This window comes from Cygnus olor, chromosome 1 (assembly GCF_009769625.2).
Source record: "Cygnus olor isolate bCygOlo1 chromosome 1, bCygOlo1.pri.v2, whole genome shotgun sequence".
Lineage (NCBI taxonomy): Eukaryota > Metazoa > Chordata > Aves > Anseriformes > Anatidae > Cygnus > Cygnus olor.
Genome location: NC_049169.1, coordinates 76,816,992 through 76,844,346, shown reverse-complemented (window position 1 = coordinate 76,844,346; position 27,355 = coordinate 76,816,992). Strand labels below are relative to the sequence as shown.

Below are 27,355 nucleotides of genomic sequence, written 5' to 3'. Positions count from 1 at the left end.
CCCTTCCTATCCCAGCTATGCACGGTGCTCCATACGTGGTGAGGAAGTGGAGCACCCTCACGTGGTGCTCCACCATGGTGAGGAAGCCCCCAGCAGTTCATGCGAAACAAGAGGGGCTGGGAGGTAGCAGGGGGCTCTGACAGCCGCAAGGCAGTTCCTGTTCCACCTGACCAGCTTTTGGAAGGTTCCTCCTCAGAACCCCATCAGCAGATGGGATAAGGGGCACACCGGCAGATAAAGTGCCTTGACATGGAGAGAAGGGTCTGAGACTGAACAGAGCAGCAGTGGTGGGTTTTGCTCTAAGGTGGCCTGGTCTTTAAATGTCTCCATTTATAAAGCTATGGATGTCACTAATAACCTTAGGGAAAACTAGAACTGGCTGCATGGCATGAGTTGTGTCAGAAGCAAAATAATAATATGCAAGGATCTTCTGCAAAAGGAGGGGGGTTTGCATGCAATTTCCTGACAGCTCTGTATGTTTTTTGAAACACAGCTAGCAGCCATACTGGGGAAACATCAGTCTTGTTTCTAGCCCTAGCATGGAACAAATGCTTCATGGGGCTAGAAGGGGGAAAGGGGAAGGGAGAGGAAAAAGGAAAGGCAATTTTTTGCATGTGTACTAAATCAGCTGTTTCCAACAGTTACACCCAAGTGAGATGCTCTTCTGGAGGCTGCATCAAATGAATGAGTCAGTCCCCCATGACCAGCCTCTGCCACTCCATTTGTAGCAGAATAACCTCCTGAGCTCTCCCATGCTAGCCTATCGAGTGCCACAGCGGACAGCAACGCCGATCCTGCAGATACACACACAAGTGACTTTATGTGCTTGCACTCAAGCCTGGTTACAATCCAAGGTAATTGCTTTAGAACGTGATTTTTCACACTGAAGCTGGTCATCTGCCTGGAGTTAATTTCCTACAAAAATGTTTAGCTAATTGCCTAATATGACCGTGGCTTTGAGTCTGTCTCTTTTCTGACTACTGGATACTTGGTATTAGAAAAGTATACTGCTAGAAAGGTTTCCAGGAATCACTCCTCTATTTAAACTTGAGCACGTGCATGTGTTTGACAGGATGGATATCTTCAAGCTGAGGATTACACTGCCGGTCAAATGTGCCTTCTCAATTTTTCCATGCCTGAATACACTTAAAAACTTCCTGACTGCAGCAGGCCTGTGAAGCATTTCTTTCTGTCTCTAGTTTACAGAGAGAAGTAATGTATTATGTTCTGTGTAAATTTTATACTGTAAAGGTCATTCACTTGAGTGATACTCAGAAAACTTTAGAAACCTCCCCACTGTACACACACATTCCTTGGGCATGGAGGAGTTAATCTGACACAATGAAATCTTTGCACTTTGCTTCATTAAAATCTAAATTTAGATCTTTTCATAAAGTTGATGTACTGTTTATTCTTCCTACTACAAACCCTAAGACCTTGGAAAAAAAGCCATAATTTCCAAGAATGCAAGTTTCCATTAAACACAAGAGCCAAAATTGTAAACCTCGACCTGTGGGAAAATGAATGAACTTCTGTTATTTCATTGTTTGTTTTTGGCATTGTGCGTAATTTCTCCTATACCCATCACATATATAAAAACCCATCTGTCAATGCCTGTTCCACCAGCTGAAGATTATAATGGCCCTGACGCTGCGCCCATCCAAGTTAACACAAATTGTGAACCATATAAAGGAATGCCTCTTTTCCTCTCGCAGAAACAGGTAATTAAGTTTGTCAAAAGCAGCAAAGGCCGTGAGATTTTGGCATTGCTCCTCCAGACACTTACGCACGCGCTTCACTTTCTGCCTGCGAGCTGTCTCGCTGAGATCCAAGGCACGATAAAGCTAAAAAGGCAAAAACCCTGGGCTCGCCAGCCCTGCTGCTGCCAGAGGTGGGCTTCGCGCAGGGAGCCGCCTTGCCCCCTGCCACATTTGCAGGATCTGGCCCTAGGGGATGCTCCAGCATCCCTCAAGGCGCCTTTTCCAGCCCCACACCACCGCTGCTGGGGCCACGGAGGGGGGCCGGTGGGCCGGGCCGGCCGGTGGTGATGCTGGGAGCCCCGCTCGCTGCTGCTGAGCTTTGGCAGCCGGCTGGGGCCAGGGCTGGGGATAAAGGCAGGGCTGCCCCGCCTAGTCCCGGCACGGGAAGAGGGCTGCGAGGGGAAACGGGAACGCCTGCTCCGCCAGCCCTCTCTCCAGCTGCCAGCTCGGCTCCTTCTTGTGATGCTTTCTGGGGACCGGACGGGGGCTTTTTGGCAGGGCCACGGCAGCTAAAGCCCTACTGAGCGAGGCAAGCCTCGGTTCGAAGCAGAGGAGCCCAACTCTTCGAGTCCCAGAGGATGCAAACCACCGAGCACCCCACATTGCGGTACCCACCCGGGCACAGCTGCCTCCCGGAGAAGCAGCCCGAGGATCCGTCCTGTCGTACGTCAGGTTACTTTACACCGAGTTTGCGAGACGGCTCTGCAGCCTGCCTTCCCGCAAGGAGCGTGGGAATAGCACCGTTCCTTTCTGTCGGGAGCTGATACCGACTGCTCGCATAAAAGTGACGGGCTGAAAAGGGGAGGGCGCTGTAGAATAAAGCCACGCAGTGACATTTGATGTAAAGGTTGCTGATGTAGGGTTACCTAACCACAGTGCACGGGTGACAAATCTGACCGGCTTTTCTCTCTTCTCAGGGTAGGCAGTGAGCCCTCCGGAGTCGCGCTAGAGGGACTGTCCCCTGTTTCACATCTCGCTGGGTGGACTATGGTGGCAGGAAGATGCTGGCTCGGAAGAGTATTATCCCTGAAGAATATGTGCTGGCACGGATCGCTGCTGAGAACCTGCGCAAGCCCCGCATCCGAGACCGGCCACGCAAAGCCCGCTTCATCGCCAAGAATGGGGCATGCAACCTGGCGCACAAGAACATCCGCGAGCAGGGGCGATTCTTGCAAGACATTTTCACCACCTTGGTGGACCTGAAGTGGCGTCACACACTGGTCATCTTTACCATGTCCTTCCTGTGCAGCTGGTTGCTCTTCGCCATGATGTGGTGGCTGGTGGCTTTCGCCCATGGCGACATGGATCCAAGCACAGAGGGCACCACGAACAGCACAAAGTGGACACCTTGCGTGACGTGTGTCAGGTAAAGTACCGTTGGTGGGACAAAGAAAGGGGGGAACAGAGCTGCCTGCTGTCCTGCCGATACCTGAAATGCAGCTTTTTTAATGAACCGTGATGTTTGGTTGAGACAATTGAAAAGTGTGGTGTTTTCCTCTAGAGTACATAAATTCAGCAAGCCTTCTGGGCTTGGAAAATACTGTACTGTAGATTTCTTTGATTCCTTACAGGATCTGAAAGAGAGGGAGACCTGCTGCTTTTCATGTGTCTCCACACTCTGTGGGTAACATACCCTGCCTGTCGAGATAAGAGCCTGCTACAAGAGTGGGTATGTGTTACACGTATTGTAATGTTGTCTATGGCAGCGGGAGCATCCTGAGCGTGGTGCAAACCGCTTGCCATGCTGGTAAAAGGTCGCCCACCCCAAAAGCGCTGCCTGAGAGGCAGGGCACTGCCCATGGGTGTCAGCTAGCAAGAAAAGTGCTGCTTAGGGCAAAGCTAGATGTCTTTTGAGACAGTTCCCATGAGACAGCTCCAAAATGCCTGTCCCTTGGTGAAGCCACAGGCCAGCGGTTTGACGGATGAACTGTTTCCATGACGTGCATGATGTATCAGACAGTGAAAGCTTAAGGGACTGCTGGGTTAAATGTCAGCTATTAAAGAAAAGTATTTTCCTCTCCGTCCCCAAAGCCATGGCAATTTTCAAGGCTCTGACAAACTGGCACATACTTACACAGGCTAGAAGTGTTTGTTACTTGGAGATGGGGGTAAGCAACAAGATTGCTCTGCCATCAGTAACATCTCTTTTTACAGCACAAGGTTTTTAAGCAGAAAGATCCAGATTCAGAATGGCCAGAGCAACTGCCTTTACATGGTGCAGTGTGGTAGGGACCATGAGGGGGCTGCAGAGCTGGCTGAGGGTATCCACTCCTCTTTCCTCCTCTTGGAGGAAAACTCCAACATGGAGTTGCATGTAGGTTGTGAGGCACCTCAGCAAGTATGAAGGCACATCAGATCTGGCTCATGAGGGAGCAGTGATTTCATTCTACCTTCACTTTGACACTTGTTTTGCTAGATGAGTTTTTTCAAACTGAAAGGAAACAGGGATTTTCCAAGCCAACCTTCCTCAACTTTGGGGGCTGAGGCAGGGGGAGGCTGCTCTTATTTCTCTTCCATTAAGTGGCCACAGTTGCCTCTGAAGTGAGATGTCATGGCCCAGCTTGTGCCTACTGGGGAAGTCTTTCAGGGGTGTCACCCCCAGCCTTTCTGGTGTATTGGTCCTAGAGAGAAGGATGTGTGGGATTTGTCCAACCCAAACTAGCAGGTAGCTGCACCCAAGCAGCTCTCCGGCATCAGCTGGGAGGACACTCCCCTGTTTGCCTGGAGGCCCCCTTGGGACTCCCAGACCACCCCACAAAGCCTGTTCTGGGTGCTGAGGGCTTCATGCCACCAGGACAAAGGAGAGCCATGGCCCCTCACTACCTCCCCAGCAAGCCCACTGCTGCAAGAACAGCCTGGAGGGATGGGGATAAGCAGAGCCAATGAACTGGTGTGGCTGCGTGACTTAGCCCATAACAAACAGCACACATCGCGCTCTGCTGTGAGTGCCTGAGGAGTTTCAGCAAACTGCTGCTCAAGTATCCATCTTCAAGCCATGGAAAATCTTTTATCTTCATCTTCTTAAACCTGGCTACCACTTTGGACACAGCCATGCAACAGCAGTATGACTGCTGATATTTTTAAGAGCAGTGAATTGCTGGATGTAAAACATTTCATGCTGAGACAATCTGCCAAAATAATAGCAAATATTTTTTAACTTACTTTTTCTGAGATTTAGGCCCAAAGATATTTCAGGAGAGCTTTTTGAGTAGGTGCCATTACAGATTTATGGGAAACCTGGTTTTGGAAATTCTAATCATTGGATGGAACTTACACAACACTTTAATTTTTCAAAGTACTGCAGAATTTCTAAAGCTAGAAGCACTTTACCACGCAAATCAAACATAATCCAAAGAGGAAAACTTGCAGAGCTCTGAAGAGAGGGAGCTGGGAATAGAGTGATTTGGCATTTATGGATCCCTCTTCGCATGTTCAAAATGCTGTACAAGCTTGCTGCTTCTGTTACTTCTGCTGTAAAAAGGTAGATTCCCCCCCCCCCCCCCCCCTTCTTTTTTCCCTTTTAAAATGGCTACTGTTAAGGGGAATCAGAATATTTCACTGCACAGAGCCTTCAGCTGAATAAAATTAAGTTTCAGCCAGAAGTTTAATTCTGCATGTAGATGAATATTTATGAGCATAGAAATCATTCCCTGAATTACATTAATAAAATCCCTCATCACTGATTTCTTTAGAATGAAATGTGGAAATAAACCCCTCAATACAGAGGATCTGCCAAAGAATGGCGGAGGGTGGGGAACGAAATGACAACGTTCTTTCAAAGTTATCTATGTGGAGGCTGGCTGGTTTTCTGAAAGATGAGCTTTCTCATTCTACAGAAAATTATCCCTGGTATTACCTATGCTATTGTAATGTCTCTTCATGATCCCAATGATCCCAGGCTCACTGCAAATATGGTTAGGAAAAACAAACAACAACACCAGAACAATAAGAAGTTATTTAAAAATGAATTCATTGGAAAGCAAACCAAAACCAATGAATGCAATGAATGTCCATCTTTAGGACAGGATATATATTTTCCATAGTTAAAGCCACAATGAGAATGAGGATGCTTCAAGTGTTTGTGTGTTGCACTGTGTTAAAAGGGTAACTATAATGTTAGTTCATGAGATCCCATGTCTACCAAATAAATTCCAAGGTACAAGTTTTGGACATAAGAGACTTTGGTGAAGGACATATCTGTGTTATAAACAGAAATTAAAGATCCTGGTGTATACAGGGGAGGTGACATTGTTCAATATTATAAACCATGTGTTTTGGAAAGCTTGTGGACAGCCTACTCTGATGTCCAGCACTGTAGCTTATCAGGGACATTTAACTTAACTCACACTTCTACAGTACACTTCTGTGTTGAAATTTTCCAGCTAGCCTTGACACAACAGTGAGCTAAACCCAAGCCCAGGGTCACAGTGCTGTCCTCCTGCAGGGATGCGCAGAGGGGACCGTGGAGGCCACTGCCTTCCCTCTGCAGCCTGATCCGGCAGGCTCAGTCGTGAGGCAAGCGTGGGTTTGGGAGGTGTGAGAAATGTGGGAATGTCCCCTTTCCCTCCAGGGAATCCTTTTAAAGGGGTTCAGGACAGACGGGCAGGTAGTGTGAGTGAAATGCTGCCATTTTCCCAGCTTCTTTTCCAGGTGCGGGGTGGTGGGAGAATGTCAGTGTGCAGCCAGTTGCTCACCTGTCTCCAAAACCACAGCTCCACCAAGATCTCTGTGGGAAGGAGAAGGTAGAAAGTCATGCTGCAAGTTAAAGCACTGTCGGCTAACATGGTGTGGGACATATCTTCCGGAACAGAGGTTCTAGTGAGCTTCTCAGGTTCACCTCCTATTACAGATGGTCTTATAGGAGCTCAGGCTCTCAGGTCTTCCTTCCCCTCTCACCATTAGATGTTGCTCTGATCATGCAAACACTGAGTCACCAAGAGTGCAGTCTTTCCGCTGATGTTAACAGACGGCTTAAATGTACAAGGACTGCAAAAATAGGCCTCTAAGGCCATTTGTTTCTAGAAAGTACATGCTAATAGCTTATCAGTTTATGTTCGATGTACTTTGAGTTAACTTTGTGCAATCTTCCCCTCCAGGTCTTTCACCTCTGCTTTCCTCTTCTCCATTGAAGTTCAGGTGACCATTGGTTTTGGGGGCAGGATGATGACAGAGGAATGTCCCTTGGCCATCACAGTCTTGATCCTACAGAACATTGTGGGTCTGATCATCAATGCTGTCATGCTGGGCTGCATATTCATGAAAACTGCACAAGCTCACAGGCGGGCAGAGACTTTGATTTTCAGCAGGCAGGCAGTCATTGCAGTTCGAAATGGCAAACTTTGCTTCATGTTTCGAGTAGGAGACCTGAGGAAGAGCATGATCATCAGTGCCTCGGTGAGAATCCAGGTTGTGAGGAAGACTACGACCCCTGAAGGAGAAGTCATACCCATTCACCAAGTAGATATCCCTGTGGATAACCCCATTGAAAGTAACAATATTTTCCTGGTGGCTCCCTTAATCATTTGTCACGTCATAGACAAGCGGAGTCCTCTTTATGATATCTCTGCTGCTGACCTGGCACTCCAGGATCTGGAGCTCATAGTGATACTTGAAGGCGTCGTAGAAACGACTGGCATCACAACGCAGGCAAGAACCTCCTACATAGCAGAGGAGATCCTGTGGGGTCACCGCTTCGTGCCCATCGTCACTGAAGAGGAAGGCGTATATGCTGTTGACTACTCCAAATTCGGCAACACTGTCAAAGTGGCAGCACCACGTTGCAGCGCTCGAGAGCTTGACGAGAAGCCATCAATTCTCATTCAGACCCTGCAGAAAAGTGAGCTGTCCCACCAAAACTCCCTACGGAAACGCAACTCCATGAGGAGAAACAACTCCATACGGAGGAGCAACTCCATGCGGAGAACCAATCCCTCTCTCATCGTGCCCAAAGTGCAGTTTATCACACCCGAGGGGAGCCAGAGTGCCTCAGAAACATGATACACAGCCTTGTGTGAGGTCGAGGAGTTCAAAAGGAGGAGGCACTGTCGTGTTTGATTTAAATTTTATTCTACTGAAGAAAATGAGAACATGATGCAGAAAAGGACTGTTCAAGAACTATTTATTATATTACTTACTGAAAGCACCACCTAATGGCATTAGGAAACACATTAGCACTTAGTGTATGAATTAATAAAAATGGCACGTACACTAAAGAAAACACAGTCCACTCATGTAATATAAAGTGTATTTATACTTCTTTTAATGGCATACTATTTTTTTTTAAATCATATTTTTCCTATCAAAGGTCTCTTTCTTATCTGTTTCTGCTGGCTGTCGCAAAATGTGTTTTTTCCTGTAGAACTGGGTTACCAACCTGCAGGCAGAAGTTCAAAATTGCTGCGTATCAACAGCTTGAACATACATTGTGTGGAATATTTGGATATCGATCTTCTTGGGGTGAATTCTTTGTTCTCTTGAAAAGAGTAGCTAAATTCCTCAGTGATTTCACTGGAGAAGAGCCAGGATTTTCCCTTCAGTTTTCCAAGTCTTTTCTTTCCATTGTTTTACGGTAAAGTCATTTTGAGAGCAATGCCAGTCAGCCAAAGTGACCTGGCCACCCCAGAAGAAACCTGGTGCCACTCTGGGCAGAGCCAGGAGAAAAAAAAATATTTCAGCAGGCCCATGAAATGGCATGGCCTCTTGCAGGACACTGCTCTTGTTCTGTGGGTGAGATACACGACTGCAGACGTTTGTTATGTAGCCGTAACCCAAGACTCAAGTCTTCCCAGACACCACTTGAGCATCTATGTCGCTGAAATTATTCAAGTTGGAAAAAGCACACATGTCCTTAACATTCTCCTTGTACTGGTGGAAGACCAAATCCTGTTTTGTTTTGTTTTGTTTTTTTTCTCTTACAGATTAATATATTGAAGGCAGGAAGCCTATTTCATTCACTTACATTACTTTTGCAGGATTAAGTATGTTTGCTTCAGCAGGTTACTTTTTTTGCCAGTGGGAATTCATGAATGGGAATGAGAGGGGATCATGGCAATAATATTAATGATAATATTTTCAAAACCAGATGAACAATTTTCAGTTAGGGGGAGTAGGGCACTGCTGCTGAAGTATTTTTCAGCAGTGTCTCTCTTGTGTTTTAATGTAAAATGGCAGTGAAAATTGGTGGTAAGCAGCTTTTCTCTTCAAATTAAAATGGGGATTTGTTATCAACATCCTTCTCCAAAATGTCACCACAAGTTTTTCTACAAGAATAAATGCATGTATAACAACTAATTGTGTCACCTTTGGAAATGCTAAATTGATGTGTGCTTCTTTCCCCGTGAATAATAATTATGGATAAATTTCTGTTCATGTTTCTTCCAGGAGTTGCCTTATTAAGTCTCTGGCTCGAGGGAAGTACTGACTTCCCTCCCCTGTACTGACTCTGTAAACCACCCAACCGCATAAATACTCCTGTAATTTTAAATATCTGCTTACTCCTATCAGGTAAAACAGTCAAGAACAATGCCGGAGTCTCATTCTCTTTGCAAGCCAGTTCATCAGCACTTGCATGGACAGTTTACAGCTTCTTTTGATGCTGGTTGTGACATGGAAGAGCATTTCTGTGTAGCGTAGGCTCTGTATATTTGGAGCAGGTGCTCCCCACAAAATAAACACTGACAAAATGCTTTATCTGAAGCAGTAGCAGAAACTGAAGTTTCTGCTAAAAGCATTTATTCCCTGTTCTGCCCGTCAATGTTCTGGGAGGATGGCTGGTGAACATCTGGAGATATTAATCTGTCCATTGTGCATCCAAACAATGAACATCTGTAGCTTCCAAGAAGAGTCAGAGTGAGTATATACAATTTGTCTCTGGCCTCCATTTCCAGGGCTACAAATTTCTTTGAGGCAGTCTGTTTGAAATATGGTTAAGCCAAATGCTGTACAAAAACAAATTTTCTAAAAAAATAAAAAGTGACAATAATGATTTATTCCGTCTCTGATTTTCTCCTCATTTCTTTTTCTTTTTTTTCTTTCTATTCTCCATTCATTTTTCTATACTCTTAGTCCTTCTTCTCTCCCAGCCTTTTCTATGGTCCCTGTGAGTAATAATTTAATATTATTTCAATACTCTCTTGTTATTTCAGCTGAGATTTTTTTCAACTACAACCCTTTTTTTTCTAATTTTAATTTTGCCCTTGCCTTTCCCTCTGCTTTAGACCTGGTGTACTCTCTCTTTCCCACACTGACATTACTGGGATATTGGTACTGTGGAGATAACACTAAGGTACCTTGGTCATATGCTAGGGTGCTGCACAGATACCCAAGGCAGACCCTTCCCAGCCAGCTGTATCATGAATTTCACCTTCATTTCTTCTGTGCTCCTGCTCCTTGCAGAAATCCCCTTAGAGCAAAGACCCTTCCTTGAGGGAGCATTCAGTCCTGGATGAGGCAGGCTGGCAGAAGCAGCCTAGTTGAGCCACCTGGCTGGCTGCAGAGAGCAGCAGGGAAGTTTTGAGGCTGGGAGCTGTGTTCCTCACTGAAGGATGGGTCTCAGACCTGTCTTCACAGCACCAAGACTGCTGGAAGGGGATGAGTTGGTAGTATTGCCATTTGAAATGTTTAATGACTTATTCTCCCTGGCAACTTTATCAGGGGAGGATTTCTGTATTTAAAATACACTGTCAAGTTAAGAGTTACAAATGACATTTCTACCAAACACTGCTGATGGTTACACACTGGCATCCATGCCAGGATGAGAATAAACAAGATGCTCAAAATGCTGAGCACCCAAAAGTTCCATTTGACGCCTGTGCCTTTATCAGTCTCTGGTTCATCAATAATAATTCAGAATAATTAGAAGCAATCACTTATAAGCATTGTTTGTCTGCCCTCTCTTCACACTTCACTGATTTATGTGTGTCCCTACCATTACCATCCCCCAGTAACACAGTATAACTGGAAGGGCATTATTCAGCATCGCCTCTTCTGCACATTTACTATGTTTGGCTCTGTAAACAGCACACCAGGAAGGCATCCCTGTCACTGCTGCAGCCTTCTGTGGGGAACAGAACTATTTCCTGAGAGCAGAAAAGTCCTTCTAGGATTTTAAAAATTATAAAGTCCTTCCAGAACAGACATAATTTTAAATAGAAAAATGGCAGGGAGAGCCTTTGTTCTCTCAGTGGCTAGCCAGAAGATTCAGAGTTACTGTGATGGGGACACAGAGAGCAAATAAACACAGAGAGCACTTGGGATATAAAGCTTAATGCTACAGGGTGGAAGCCAACCTCTAAGTAATGGGATTTGGAGGGAACTTCTCCCACTGGCAGGTCATTCTGTCACTGTCGCCTTTAGGTTTCCTTGCACTCTCTTCCAGAACATCTGGTGTGAGCCACGGTCAGGGCAGGATCTGGGGCGGGCGGACCTCGAACCAGCAGGGTGAGTGAGGTGCCTGCAGGAGGGGTGGCAGACCACAGACACCCCTGTCTGCCTCAAGCACCATCCGATGCACCCCACTCTGCACAGCAAACATGCCTGAAGCCTTCCCTCAGTTACGCTTCCAGCCCCTATAAAAGTGATCCATTCCTGAGCACTGTCTTGTGGGAATGGGCTGCACCATGGCAGTTCACCCTTGAAAGTGCAGCTGTGTGGCTCCATCTGCAGAAGGGTTGTCCCAAGCTTTCTGGGACACTCAAGACATCATATGGCATGTGAGCAAAGGGCTTATTTAGATTTAGCTAATAGCTCGAGTACGCAATAGGCCTTCGCTGTAATGCCAGGTCTTACTGTAGTCCCTCAGCTCATTTCAGAGGCATGGGACTCGACTTACCTCACAACCATCTTGAACACATTTCACAAAAGTACACACCTTCTATTTTGCATAACATTCAGGCAAGGCATTATGCTTTTGCTTTTCTGTCTGGAAAGCAGTATGCACACCCCATTCTGCTGACTGAAAAAACATTGCTAATTTTGCATATCTTTTCTTCCTTCACAAACTAAGATTGAGGACATTTTGTGAAATCAGTTTCCAAGCTCTCCAGTGATTATTCTTAGCAAATGCTTGTTGATGCAAGCTGGAAAATGTAGTTGGTGCAAGACCAGAAAGGAACTTTGTCTGAAGAAAAACATGAGACATTATATGATGAAAGGAATAAAGTTTTCATTATTTTTGATAAATGATATTCTTTGCAGAGCATGATATTTTCAAAACACTGGTGAAGGTTTGGAAGGCACTGTCAAACAATAAATCACGTCCCACTAGCCTTTGATTTTGTGCTGTGCTGCCATTAGCAACAGGGTTTTGCAACCACGGAGCAGCGTCCTACCAGTGTGTGTCAGCCCTTTCTCCAGACGCCTGCAATCACCAAACCCGTGATGCTGGGGATTCATGGTGAGCTGGGTGGTGACTGGCTGCAGGAGCTGTGGTCACCAGTTTCTATGGGTTGCAACGCCAAGGGTTGTGGACACGGAGTTAGGGCTGGAAATGGCAAGGACCTGGTGTCCTTATGATATCCAGGCCCACGGGCAGGACGTGGACAGCTCTTGCTGTCCAGACATTTTCCTTCAGTATCCTTCACAGGAAGACATCGTTATTCATGCCAAGGTGGTGGGGGAAACTCTTCCTGTCTGTAACAGAAGGCAGTGAAATATGAAGTGATAGAGTAAAACCCTGTTTCTCTACACCTGATTTCCTGCTCTGGGTTGCTTGCAAAGTCAGGTGAGTGATAACTTCCTGCCTGTTCCTCCCTTCCCCACTTCCCCCCTCCCCAAATTCTTATGTTAAAATATATTTTCCATATATTTGTGCTTACATCACATCCAGACTAATCTAAGCTGATAAGCAAAAATTTCTAATACCCCTAACATATTAATAATGCTTCTTCTCCCTATCTCTCTGAATTATGTTTTCTACTTCCCTTTAAGACTTCTTTGAACTTGAAGAAAAAAAAAAGATTTCTCATGTGATAACTAGACAGCAAAGATAAAATATGTTCCCACATTCCTCCATTGGATAGTGTAGAGAGATTTACCTTATGGAGACAAGATCAGTGCTGTCCAAGAGAAACAGCCACTGAAATTGAGGCACTTGCAGTTAGGACACGTCACCAAGAGGCCTGGATTAAAAGAAACCTTTAAAAATACTAAGTGTATTTACAGAACTCAGGACTCTCCTTCCAGGCCACTGATGAGTTAAAAGTGAACAGAATATGCTGGAAACATCAAGCCATACTACAACATTAAGACAAAAAACATTCATTCAAGGAAAATATTGTCCATACTTTAGCTAATGCTACCAATAATTTTAACATTTGTGTTAAATAGTCAAAGAGGAAGACCAAAAAAGTGATGGATTCTCTATTCATATCTAACAAATGTTTAACCTCTTTTTTTCTTTTTTTCTTTTTTTTTTTTTTTTTTTTCTCTACTCTAAAAAAAAGAGTTGATCCAACTGAACACATTACTTCTACCCACGAACCTGGTCTATGTTTCTGGAGGATATACATTAGCCTCAACACACATTTCTGGGCTCAGTGCAGGCATATTTGCGCATGATGTCAGGGCCTGTGCTACTCAGGAGACCAGATGGGAAGATCTAATGGTCCCTTCTGGACTGCAAATTTATTAATAGGGAGAGTTAATGAATTTTGGTCAATAGAAAGGCTTCCTCTGATTCAAAGTTTTAAATTAAGCTCCCACTGAGGAAACAAACAAATGTGCAAAATAAAAAACAGTGTTAGGCATCACCAAATTGTTGATTTATTTTGAAAAATGCATTTCAGTGTTAATTATGGACCCTTCAAACATTGCTGACAAATGTCCCTGAGGATAATCTGTAAAAATTAGGGTATCTTATCATTACAGGAGTTTACTTTGCTACCTACTGCTGTTAAATTTTGGCTTACTAGCAAGGATGAGAAAGCCAGCTTCTGCGTGGGCCAAAGTGAAACTATATTTCTAGGTTTTATGGTCTGAGGTCTACTGCAAAGGCCATTAAATTGAGGAACAGCATTGAAGTGACTGAAAAAGGCTGTTGTGGTTTGGGTCTCAGTGTCTTCCTCAACCAGGGAGCACCACTGTTCTCCTCAAGGGCTATTTTTGTAACCACAATAGTGATGACAATTAATTGCATCCTTCCATGGCCCAGCCTCACTGTTCTTCAGGGTATATTTTTTGATGTTAGGTCTTTGATTTTGGGTGATCTGGGTTGGTCTGTCAAAACGTGGCTGCTTCTGCTGACTGTCATGATTTTTATATTCAGTCAAGGCCAGGATTTAAAGGAAAATTGAAGGGTTGCAACACTGGAGAAATGAAACACTGCTGAGTTTGAGGGAGAGCAAGTAATGATTGTTAGCCCCTTGGGTGGCCAGTTTTGTGTCTCACAGCATTTTAAAAATATATCAAATAATAAAAGATGTTCTATGCTCACTCTTAGCCAGTGTTTCTAAAGTATGTTATAAACAGATACTGTTCCTGGTGGATCAGATTAAATTGCTTGTGATGTGCTACTTTTTCCATATACAAAATCTCACCATATTATCTAAATTTTATGTATTAAATTAAGAGAATAATAAGGCTTCTGAACTAAAGGTCTCCTTATAGTTAGCCCCTTTGTATTGCCTATATACCAACATGAAAAACAGAATGCAAGCCAGGATGAGATTTTTGAAATATTTAATATGAGCTAATTTTAAAGACAAAAGTATCCCTCAGTTTATGTTCGTACTAAGTATGCCCTTATCAGCCATGTTTTTTTTTTCCTTTCAGGGACAAGAGTATGTTCAAACATCAATTCAGATATTCTGGTTAAAGATAAAGAGTAACAGACAATGAGCAAAGTGTAAGTTCACATTTTGCTTGAGTACAGCAGAATTGCTTATGATATAGCATCAGGTTTCTTCAAAGGTTTGTAGTAAATTGTGTAACCGAGGCCATGGTTTTCATCATGTCCTTTTTCTGAGATTAAAAAAGAAGCAAAAACCCCATCCATAATCCAATTTATTGTGGTAATTCTTGAGGAATGACCCCAAGAAAATATATAGCTGGGCATGACTACATGTATTACCAAGGTCCAGGTCAGTGCTGCACTTGTGTGCTCATTTTGAAGCACAGCTGTCCTATCATGGAAAGAATAAGACTATGTTGAGCACTAAAACTGGGTTTATTTTTTGCTTGTATAACAAAGTTATTTTGTTAAATCCTTGCAAAAGCATTACTGTGGTGTAAGAGGCGTAAGAGGTTGCTGTCCTTCCCTTTGGGCCATGGTCCCCCACCCCCAGTGTGTCAGATGTGCCCATCCTGGCTCAGCCTGCAAGTAGGCACGGGATAAACACCCTTCACTGCCTTCAAGCAGAACAAGTTGGGCCCATTTAGAGCATTTTCAGTCAAAAGTGGATCACCTTGTAGCAAAGCAGATGAAGGACAAGCACAGGGATGGGGAGCATTTGCCTCTGGCACCAATGGGTCCATGCAGTGGCTCCATGCATGGTCAGTAATCCATCATTGCCTAAATTAGCTAAAAAACAACCTGTGAAAACCTGGCCTAATCCTCCAACTCAGATCAATTAAATCAACCGCCCTCATGGACATGGTAACATTGACCCAACTGCACACTGTACATGTACATCCTCACTGTCTGTTGGCTGGGGTTAACTCCTGCAGGTTTTCAAGTTAAAGCTCAAGTACTTTGTTCAGTCACAGCCTAAATTATAATCATCAGGTTGACAGAGAAAACCTACATGTGTCACCCATGAGATACTCTTGGGATTAAACCAGTAGTAGTAAGATGATCACATAAGGCCACAAAGCTGATGCTGATAGTGGAGCTACCTGACCCTTATTTGCGCTCCTTCTGTCAATGGACACTCCAGGAAAAATGGGCCATCTTTTAGGTTGTTTTTTTTTTCCCAACAAATATTCCACCCTGATTTAAACTTGGAAACAGTGCAACACAAATCATGCACAACACCCTGAAACATTTTGTCACTATAGTTTTAAACCTCTCACATTGATAATTAATGGAAAAGCCTGTATCTAAAATGTGAAGATCTATGCTGTACATTGCTTCCAGGGGAGGTTGGAGGAGGTCCAGGGCTAATATACTTCAATCATATCAATTACTAGAGTAAAAGCTTGGAACCAAAGAAACGAGGATTTAAGATAACTGAAAGAGGGGTTTCCTGACCATGCACTGAGTGATATGTAGAACAACCTTCAAAGCAAAAGTGGTAGAAACTTCACTGATGGCAATGCTAAAATGAGACCATACACAGGCATGTACAAGCTGTAATAACTTAGCAGGGAGACATGTAGACCAAGTTAACTGTATCTTTCTCATTTCAAAGGTCAAGATCTGAACACTGATTCACTGAGAGGCTACTAGTGATGTCCACAAAAAAGAAACACCATCTCAGGTACATAGGGGCACCTTGCACAGTGCTTGCAATTCTCTGCAAATCACACAGCTAGCAGCTAGTGATAACTTCTCAGGGTCTTTCCGCATGATACATCTGTGTATATTATTACATTCTTTGCTATTCCCCTTCAAGCACATGGCTGTTAACTCCTCACTGAATTCCTTAAACTTAAATTCTCCTTGTATACATTACCAAATAAAAGGATAAAAGCTTGTTTAACTTGCTATATATAGAAATAGAGGAGGTAAGTGTTTGCACAGCCAGATTTGATGATAGGGATTCTCCAGGTTATAGTTAATTTGGTTTTCCAGCCAACAGATTCCACATAAGGCTTGGTCTTGGTCTCTGGCCACACAGACACACGAATTATTTATACATCAGGAATTCTCATGTCTCAGAGACCCTCTCATGTGCTTTAGCAAGGAAAAGAACATCACTGTGACTATCATGCCTTTGGACTTCACTCCCACCCAGGGCCTTGAATAACCTCATTGACCTTTGAACAAAGCTACCAGCTCCATCTGTTCTGGCAAACATTAAGGAAGGTCCGACACAGAAGATGCATTTTTTTTGTTGTTGTTTGGGAGAACAGGCTGTGAAGGGGGAATTTTCATCCTTATTAGGGCAACCTAGCAGTGATTAATGTGACATCATGTCACAGGAGAAGCACTGTTTCTGAGACCGATTGTTGTTTGTAACTCTTTGAAATGTGTTGGTTTAGATTTCTGTCAAGTGTTTCAGAGAGCTTCACATGACCACTTTCCTCTTTAAAGTTTTCAAATTGACTTGCATGGGGGTGCAGTGGCAGAGAAAGGCTGATACATGCCAGTGTGCCACCTGGACAGAAAACGGGGCAGGGTAGTTAAAGTGAAGCTTCTTTTTCTTCCCTCATCAGGATTTCCAGGCACCTCATATTGGCACTTCAGAAATGTCATTTTGAGTATTAAACAGGGGAAATAAACAGTAGTGTAATATGTGCACATACAACTGTGCAAACACAAGCATGCAAAGACCATTTATGTTTTATTCCTGTTTTTTTTTTTTTTTTTTTGTGAAAAAGGAAGAGTTGTTTTAGTAGAAACAGATTTCAAAATCCCTTTGAGAAAATTGTGTGTAGTAATTTGGTGCATGAAATCATGAAGAGGCTATGGCAGTTCAACTTGGGGAAATTGCCTTACGCATGGACCCATCCACCCAACAGCTAAGTCATGGTGCGCACACACACAAAAGAGGGTACAAATAGACATTCCAAGGGGTGACATATTTATTAGCAAAGACATGGTAGGCTAACCAAAAGATTTCATTCAAAGGTCTGAGCTTTTAAAGGTTAACACTCAATGTCAGTACATGCTCATGGCCCCAGGGAGCTCCATTAGTGCAGATGATGGCGTACGGGAAGCTGCAAACAATGTGCAAGACATGTTCTTCCAGTCATGAAAAGGAATGGCGACCTCACAGTTACGTGCCTAACCGTTCACATCAGGCAGGGACTCACTTCCAACTTGGTTGCATGCTGTGACCATGCAAACATCACAGCAACGGCGAGGATCAGCCCCAGATCTTCCAGCTCTCTAAAGCACATGTGCCCAATGTCCCCCCAGGGAAGACTCTCTCTGAGCTGCCAAAAGGAGGGTTCAAAGGACTGTGAAAGACAAACCAGAGTCCTGATTCCTTTCCACAGCTTTTGCTTTTCCTCTTGCTAAACAATTGATTGTTGCATAGAAGGGTTTCGCACACACTCTGAACCAGAATATTGCTTTGTGCCCCCTGGCTGACCTTGATTCTCTGTACTAAACTGTGGACAATGAATGCTGATCCAGTTCCTAGGGTGCTGCTATGGTTAATCAGCTAAATAAAGGTCTGCTGGGCAAAAGAAGCAGAAAAGTCAAGAAAAGTAGGACAAACCATCCTTCAGCACACATGGAGTATTACAAAGAAAGAAATTCAGGGCAAGGTGGAGTCTGAGGATAACAGAGATTAAACTACTGCAGCAGACTTGAAGGAAGACATCATCTACAGGAGGATGGCTCCTCCAGGGATCCAGGCTAATGTGGAAATGTACCAAAGAAGTCAAGGGATGGCTGGCTTTTAAGGAAAGCATAAGTGAATGTCAGCTGTTCAGTTTAAAAAGAATTTATTGCTAAATGTCTTACTTTTTTGGTAACGTAAAAGTGATTTTGATTTCAGATACAACTGATTAAAGACTTCTGAAAGGGAGATCTGCAGGTGCTGGATTCCAGCTGCTGTGCTGGGTAGGGCATGATAACACATGGGTACCTAATTAACTATGACCTATAGAGTACTATCTGATAACATGAATAAATGTGAACATTATTAAAACACCAAGGCAAGGATACTGTTACCCACTGAGACAGAAACACCTCTGCACTGTTGAAATCCTGAGCAATTCAGTGATCTCTACACACTTGCTTTAAGTTCTCTCTAATTTAGGAGGTATCTCAAGGAAGCCTCTGAAGTTAAATACATGCTTAAGTGCCCAGAGTCCAGGCAGGAAGAGTACTTAGTGTGAAAAGTGACAGGGTCTCCAGAGCATAACTCTGCCTAGATGGGGCCTTTTCCTAATTCTGATTCAACCCTTCCCAGGCAGCGTGGGTGTGTGATTTCCAGCCCCAGGGAGTTATTTAACCCTCAACTTACATAAAAACACAAGCATATTGGTTTAGACATCTCGGCGCAATCTCTGCAGGAAATTAAAACGGCAGGAAGGTTCCTGTTGTCCTTTCTGCACGAATGCACTGTGCACTTGTTTCATACTTAGGCACATTAAGAAAGAATTTTGTCTTCATTGTTATTATGGCATTGTGTTAATTTCCAGAGCTATGGGCTGCTCCAACCCTGCCATATACAAAACACATTCATAACATTTTGGTAATAAAAAGTATAATCTCACTTCAAAGCCTGGTGGAGTTAGAGATAAAATGCTATATAGTTCAGATGAACTTTCTTCGATGAAATTGTCAGGCTAGGTAGGAACAGTCTGTGGGATCCATCTCTGTCTGGCGAAAACTATCTCTGGCCTTGCTATAACATAAGGAGCTGCTATATCCGTTATGATATTCCAAACTGACAGAAAGAGAAGGGATTTCATGAAAAAAAAAAAAAGGTACAGAAAAATCAGCTGCCATGAGCTTTCAAGTAGATTGTGACCAAGGACTGTGTTCTTTCAGCAGTACTTTTAGCAATTTTTTTTTAATTAAAAACGGAAGATTATGTAGCATTGAAGAAGAAGAAGAAGAAAAGGATAATTAATAACTTTGAATGAAATCCAACTAACTAAAACCAGAAATTCTTATTTCCAGAATTCCTTTTAATAATGTTTAAAACATTCATGTCAGAAAGAAGGTCTTCACAAAGTAGTGATATTAAAAATACTTTAAATGATGCCATTTCTCTGAAATCATACAGCTTGGAGATTTTTCATGCAGAGTTTAATTTCTGTTTGTTTTTTGTTTGTTTGTTTGTTTGTTTTTATTGTTCTTCTTTTATGAACCTCTTTTTAAATGCAAAGCCTTTGATTACTTTAACACTTGGCTTGTCTGAAATAATTCGATTATGATCAAAACTTACCATTAGTGTCTATCAGGCATATCTTGAAACTGATATTAATAGAGCCTTTTACTGCAATTTGCTGAAACAGGAACTATTACTGAGTGGAAGTATTGCAAGTGCCATCAGCTCTAGTCATCACGTGCATGATGTATGCTTTGCCTCACAGCAACCTGAGAAGGAGCATCAAGAGGTGCTAACAACCACATCCATTCTGGCTTCATATCAACAAAACCTCTCAGAGTATGAATGTGAAGAGTTACAGTAAATCTGTACAATGAAAATAAATTTAGGTACACGGTTTGGATCACCTGCGTGCATTTATTAGCTTTGCCCTTCATGTGAGTCTCCAAAAAGCCTTCAAAATGCTGTGATTGCTGGCAGTTCATAACAGAAAACAGTATCAGGCAGAAAACACATGTCCCAGTTAGGTAAAATTTATAATTAGTTCAGACATAATCTGAACTTCTGCTTCTAATCCTAACTTCTAATTGGCACAATGTGGAGTACTTCAGGTTTTCCAGATGCAATCCCTGCCTATTTTACAAGCATTATTCACACTAACTATGCCACATTTCTAGAAGATAGAACAAATATGTGTTTTCATTTTATAAACAAAGCAGAGTTTGTTTCTGGTTCAATGACATAACATGCACACCAAAGCTACAGCTGGCACAAATCATCACTGGCCCCTTATGCCAGGGATGCTGCCCTGGTTTGCACTCAGGTCTGTTGGCTCTGGCCCCCAAATTCCCCATGAGAGAATGTATGACAGCAAGCATGGACAACAGCCCAGTACTAACTGGGATTTCCAGAGGTCCTTGCAATACCTGCTACCAAAATATAGCTGAAGCTGCCCAATCCAGTCTTCCTCAATAGGAACCAGGAGGACAAATCCGTGTATATTCACTATTACAAGCCAGTTTAACCTGAAGTATAAAGGAAAGAGCCCTGCATTTACATAATTACTTGTACTACTTGATGTCAGGGAAAGAAAAATTATTTCTCTCATCTGAGCAAAGGCCCAGTAATCACTTGAAAAACAAAATGTCAAACAAGAAGCATCTCCAGGGTACTGAGCATTCCCAGAGGAGACACACTGCTCCTTGGGATAATTTCCCACCAGCAGAAAGCAAGGCCATCATGCAGATTACATAACAAAAAATTGAACTGATCCTGGTATAATAGATCAGTTAAACTTTTTTGGGGGTGGGTTTTGCTTTTTTTTTTTTTTTTTAATCATGAAGTGAATTATCTACAAACAGCATTTTATATTATTTTCAGGGTGATGTGACTTCCTACTTGCCATTTAAAACAGAAGGACCCAGTCTCAGGATTGAAATACAAAATTTCATTGGTATCAAAACAAGATCACGGTTCACATATGACCTTCTAACATACACTATTCTATTCTATAAAAGAATTGAAAACATGACAAGGTTTTAATAACTGAAATCATAGGAGTTGGTTTACTGCTGAATTCTCCTATAGAATATGTCTCAGAGAACAGGGAAGGGAGGATCTGTCCAGTCCTCTGTGCATCAGCCAAAGTTGGAGTTGTCTCAAAAATGGAGAAACACCTAGACACCCAAAAGAGGTGCCCTATTTTGATATAACTGTTTCTTACTCACTAAAGCCCTCACATGCTAAGGAGAAGGATAATTCTTGCTTTCCCTGTATAATAAAATAAAGTTCTGGAAAATGACTGAATTCTTAAATGTCTCTTCTCTTTCCACAGTCTAGTGCTCAGTTTTAGTTATCTCAGATGTATACGCACATCCCTTCTTTTCTTCTGACTATAGTTGGCTCTGTCCTCTCTCACTTCTTGTCCCCAAGCAGACAACTTAGGAACCACAGCCCTGCTCAGGCCACCCCTTCTCCTGGAGGCAACATGACTGTGGTACCGCATGGTGAACCTGTAGCACTGGCAATCTCCTCTGATGATCAGCTAAAAAGATTCAGAGATGTAACTGAACTCCAAGAAACAGTTAAAAAAAAAAATCTATTGAAAACCCAGAGACTGTGAGAAGATAGGGGAGGTAAAGTTTAAATTTCATGCCTAATCTCTTTTACTGTTCAGGTTTCCAGGGTCAGGGTATTTTGAGTTTATTTCTTTCTGGGATAGGAATGTCTAACCACACTCAGAACACTATGCATTCTTAAACTTTCACGGCCTCAAATTTGATTGAAGAAGGCAGACGGTTTTTATTTATTGTTTTTTAAATCTGAAGAGTTAATGCAGATTTTAATGTCATGGTAAGACACTACTGTGGTATTTGTCATACTTTTGTATGACATCAAGGAATAACAGAGGTTGAGACAGATGTTTTAGATTTGACTTTTTCCTAATGGTGTCTTTCATTGGATTCATAACAAATCTTGCTAGAAATATATTTATCATACCAACTGAAACAGTCAAACTATTACTGACAGAATATAAAAAGATATGAAATTTTAGGAATAGAAATCAATTCTTGTTACTGATCAAGGCTGGAGGCTGCTTATCAGACTGGCTTTACAAGAAACAAAACCATATAAATCCACAGACATTCATTCCTGTCCACAAAATACAAAACTCCAGGAGAATGGAAAATTAGAATAAACATTCTTTACTCGGTGTGTATATATCTATACAAACACATGCATATATGTAGCTAAGCAACAATTTAAGCAGTGAAGATTAACAGATATGCTACATTAGTCCTGAATGTTGATCTTCTAAAAACTACAATTTATCTCTTCTGAAAGCCTTTAAAGGCTTTTAAAAGATGTATCCTGACCTCTGCTGCACAGTTGCCTGGATGGAAAAGGATGCATAGCAGATCAAGATTCATGTCAGATATATGGCATTCTCTCTCCCCTAGGACAATATTAAGAAATAAGCCACTGAGACAGTATGTCATCCTTCAATGATAAAGAGCTATTACATCATGCTTCATTCAGATGAGAAGGCATATTACAGCGTATTTCTTGTTGCATTCATCATTTTTTGGAATCCATTCTCTGAATTTCCCAGCAAATGTATTGTTCCATAAGTTAGTAATGTCCTATACCTATAGTCATTTCTCTTACTGAAAGATTTGGGGATAGCATTGACATGAATCTCAATAGTTTTCCTCCTGCTTTTTGTCTTTCTTTTGGGCTGAGGCAGACAAATAAAAATGAGTCAGGGGCGAATAAAAATATTCAATAAACATGCCCATCATTCTGTTTGATGTAGAGGAAAACAATGGATAGATAAACAAACTTCCCCAGCCATTACGCGAGGCTGGGAGCACTGCATTCTTCAGTATCACTGGTCTGTCACTTTGGGGAGTACATTTCCACATAAATCAAATGTTAACCAGACAGGGTAAAACTGTTCTCACTGTTACAAAGGAGGCAGCTGGCCAGCTCAAAAGGACTAAAACTGTGTTCCTCTGGGACATATGGAAATGGTCATTACAAGACAATATTTATTTATAAACACACTTGGCCCCGTCAATTGGGCTTGAATATATAGAGGAATGGAGCTTATTAGTAAGACAAAGCTTTCCCATGACCTATAGAGGACACTGCATAGGGACCACAGATGTTCCACATTAGAAAAGCTGGAAAATTTATGTCAATGGCCATGAAAAGCTCAATTTGAAAATAAGTAAATAAATAAATAAGGAGGTCACCAGCAAAGACAAGGTTAAGGACACTGGAAAATGAATCTTCCAGGATATTTAACCTTTATTTATTTATTTAAGTGGAGCCGATCCTGGCCTTGACTACACGTGTCTCTCCTGAGGAACTCTGCTGAAGTTACCAGATTGCTGAAGTCCATTTGATTTGCAGAGCACAACATCTGTGGTGGCTGTGTTTGTCATGTGGGTGAACATACACACACACACTGGTTTGCCTTTGCAATGGGATTCACATAAGTAATGCCAAGAAAGAGCCAGGGAAGAACAGTACTTCAGAAGACAATCCATACCACCTTCTATATGCAAGTATAGAGAACTGTGTCCATCTGTTAAGTACATAAGGACTCAGCTTCTGCTGTACATGTTAGGTAATGGAGCAAACATAATTTAACACAAAATTTGTAGCCTACTTTTAAAATTGAAGACCAGAAAAAGCTACATGAAAATGTCGTAAGAGCTAATTAAATTCTTATTTAACGGGGACTAGTTATTCAGAATGTGGAAGCTAGCCTGTCTAAGCCAAGGATCACCTCCTTACACCAGCTCTAAATCTGGCCCTGACTATATGTGAACTGTATCGCGTCCTCTCTGGGCCTGAAGCCTTGAATAAAAGGTTTTGTGTATCTATGACTTAAGTCTGATGTTGTTTGCACAGCTGTGGATTCACAGTACACCTTTGGTCTGGCTCACAGCCTCCTTCTGCCTCTCAGCTGCTTCTTCCTTCACCATGACATGGAGCAAACAGTCCAGCATTTCCTCACCTATCCATGTAGCATGAGACACTAGCTCCTTGGGCAGTCTTGGGCCTCCCGTTGGCTAGAGGGTGCTGTTTAGCTGCCTTCCAGTAGAGCCTTTTGAGAAACAGTGTGGACTACTGGCTTTTGCAACTATTTAAAGGGCCTTCCTGCATCCAGGTGTGCCAGGCCAGGCACTGATGTGGCAGAACTAGAAAAAAGAAAGTGTTTTTTTGTTTGTTTTGTTTTGTTTTGTTTTGTTTTGTTTTGTTTCTATCTAGGACTGAAAAAAGGTCCCATTAACTGAGAGGAACAGGAGTGAGGCCACAAAATGCCTGAGGTGCTAAGAAATGCTCCCTACCACAATTTTGCAATAAAAATGCTACAGCAGTCCTATGCCTAAGAGCACCACAGGTGTGGCACCGGCTGATCCCAATCAAGCAACAGAAAGCTAATTTTTTCTAAACCATTATGATGCTACAGGAGGTTTCCAGCTTTTCATGACTTCAGAAGGCCAGGTAAGCATTCCTACAACTACAGAAGTACAGCTGCACCTCTACTCTCAGTTTGTCTCACTTTATATGTTTCCACAGGCACCTGGTCTCACCGATACCCTCACCTTTAAGTTCACCATGGTCTGGAGCTACCCAGCTTTCTGTCAGGCACAGAAAAGGGAACACTTCTTTAGCCAGCTACCTACAGAGGCATGGGCCCAGAACAACATGCTCCCCTTTTGCTTTGTTTTTTTAAGAGTGGTTAAGAAACAAAACAGTTGAAGTATGTACAACTCTCTAGCTTATAAGAATGCAAATAGTTCCCACTACTTTTCAACATCAAGGAGAAGGATTTCATCTGGAGTATATTAGTATCTATAATACGGTCTTTGTTGGATATTACATGTTTGGTTCACTCTTTGATCCTTTGAATCTTCATAGGGATTTTTACAAGTGAAAGTAAAACAGGATCCATGATCTTTTATTACTTCCAGTAAGAATGTAAGAAAGAAAGAAAATGATCAGCAGTCTTATAACACTTTACACCAGAGGATTACCATGTGTGTCACAAACAGGAACTGAACATTTCTGTAAACAAATGATACTTTCATCAGTCCTTTGACTCTCCTTTGCTATCTTTCCTCCCCTCAAATTTATTTGGCATTTTTTTACTAGTTAACAGAAACAGAACACTTGAAGTATATCATGGCCCTCTCAAAATCCTTCAATATAAAGCTACAGAATCACAGAAGGCACCTCTGGTCCAAACCAAACCCCTTTTTAAAGCAGGGTTAACTACAACAGGTCTCTCGAAGCCAATTCCAACTGTATTTTTACTTACACTTGTTTGAGCCTGTTTGAGCCTGAGCTATATTTCATCAGCTTGTCTATGAGGATATTATGGGAGACTGTCAAATCCTTTGCTGAAGTCAAGATAAACAAGATCCAGCGATCTTCTCTCAACTATCAAGATGGTCATTTCATCACAAAAGGTTATCAAGTTGGTCAGACATGATTTCTCCATCATAAAACCATGTTGACTAGTACTAATCACCTCCTTGTTCTTATTATGTTTGGAACTGTTTTCCAGGATTAGTTGCTTCATCACCTCCCCAGGGATCAAGGTGAGGCTGGCTGTCCTGTAGTTCCTTTGTTGTCTTTCCTGAAGATAGCGGTGACATTTGTTGTCTTCCGGTCCTTAAGAACCTCCCCCATACACACACCTTGCCATGACATTTCAAAGACGGGCAAGAGTGGTCTTGAAATAACATTGGCTAGCTCCCTCAGCTCTCATGGGAGAAACCCATCAGGTCCTATGGACTTCTGTATGTCCAGTTTGTTTAAATACATTTCTCCTTAGGGAAGGAATATAATGACAGTTACTCATTTGCTTTCATTGTTTTTGTTATTATTATTATCCTCACTATTTTACTTCTAGCAACACTGGTGCTGAATTTGTCATCTCACAGTTTGCAAGTTTTTAATTCCACCCATCGGATGATCAATGGAGAGAGAAGTTAAAGACTTCAGTTCTTCCTCACTGCAGTCTTCACTCACTGTTTCATACCTTAAGGTACTCTAGTTTCTAGAACAAGAAGAGCAAGAAATTGAAAAGTCTTTTGGCTTTTATTTGTAACAAGAGCCCTGAGACTGTCTGTATGTGTGCACTGTTTACTCTCGCTCCCCTTGAAATGACCAGCTATGTTTCTACCACAAGCACTTCCTCTTTTGATCTGAACCTCTCTGGTTCTCACAGGGGCTATTCTGTGTAGAATTAGAGGCTGATTCATTCCAAGTAGTCTATGCTCAGAGCTGTTCCTCATCTTCCGATGCGAGATTCTGAGTAACCCACAAAGGGAAAAATACCATCACAATACAACCTTTCTTTCCAAATCCTCTTCTGTCCCTGGATACCACAAGAGCCCATTTCAGCTGCAGTAGGGACAAAGATATTTATTTTGATTTACAGTTTTCTATCTGCTTCCCCTTAGCCACAAGATGCTGATCTCCAAGCAGACACATCATCTCTGCGTATCTCTGCTCCCCAGCCAGACAGTGACCTATTTCAGAAGTCAAACTGAGATCAAATGTTACTTTCTGGTTCATGGGTTTAAAAAAAAAAATGAATCACAAGAGGACTAAAGGAAAGACATGTTCATCCTGCACACTGCTGTGTCCACAGTGAGTACAGTTGGTTCCTTTCCCACACATCTTTGCTGTTTATTTGTTTTTTTTGATTAAGCTAGCATGCATTTCAACAGATGGATCCTTGAGAGTTTTAAAACATACCGAGGAGCAGGCTAACCCATTAACAAGAAAATAGTACTGGGAGAAAGAAGAATTATAACCTGGCAGATGCTGAGCTTGTTTTTCTCCTAGTGGCTCCATGTATTCAAGGTAGTGCTGAGATAATAGTGTGTGGGAAGATTTTTCAAAGCATACAAATGACAACATGATGTGTGCATGGTCGGGTTAAAAAAATTTTACCTCTAGGTTGAAAAAGAAAAAGAAAAAGAAAAAGAAAAAGAAAAAGAAAAAGAAAAAGAAAAAGAAAAAGAAAGAGAAAGAGAAAGAGAGAAAGAAAGAGGAAGAGAAAGAGAAAGAGAAAGAGAAAGAGAAAAAGAAAGAAAAAGAGAAAGAGAAAGAGAAAGAGAAAGAGAAAAAGAAAGAAAAAGAGAAAGAGAAAGAGAAAGAGAAAGAGAAAGAGAAAGA

General features: G+C 42.3%; 1 protein-coding gene and 1 long non-coding RNA gene across 2 annotated transcripts; both read left to right on the top strand.

The window, feature by feature from the left end:
- Window positions 1-1,990: 1,990 nt before the first annotated feature.
- Window positions 1,991-9,746, top strand: KCNJ8 (potassium inwardly rectifying channel subfamily J member 8). The gene is made up of 3 exons (XM_040545197.1): window positions 1,991-2,423; window positions 2,678-3,126; window positions 6,857-9,746. The coding sequence occupies exons 2-3, from the start codon at window positions 2,762-2,764 to the stop codon at window positions 7,755-7,757; spliced, it is 1,266 nt and encodes a 421-aa protein (XP_040401131.1). The 5' UTR covers window positions 1,991-2,423; window positions 2,678-2,761; the 3' UTR covers window positions 7,758-9,746.
- Window positions 9,747-12,372: 2,626 nt separating this feature from the next.
- Window positions 12,373-20,049, top strand: LOC121064037. Its single transcript, XR_005816305.1, has 3 exons — window positions 12,373-12,480; window positions 16,106-16,174; window positions 19,836-20,049. It is a non-coding gene; the product is annotated as an uncharacterized LOC121064037 (long non-coding RNA).
- The last annotated feature ends 7,306 nt before the right edge of the window (window positions 20,050-27,355 follow it).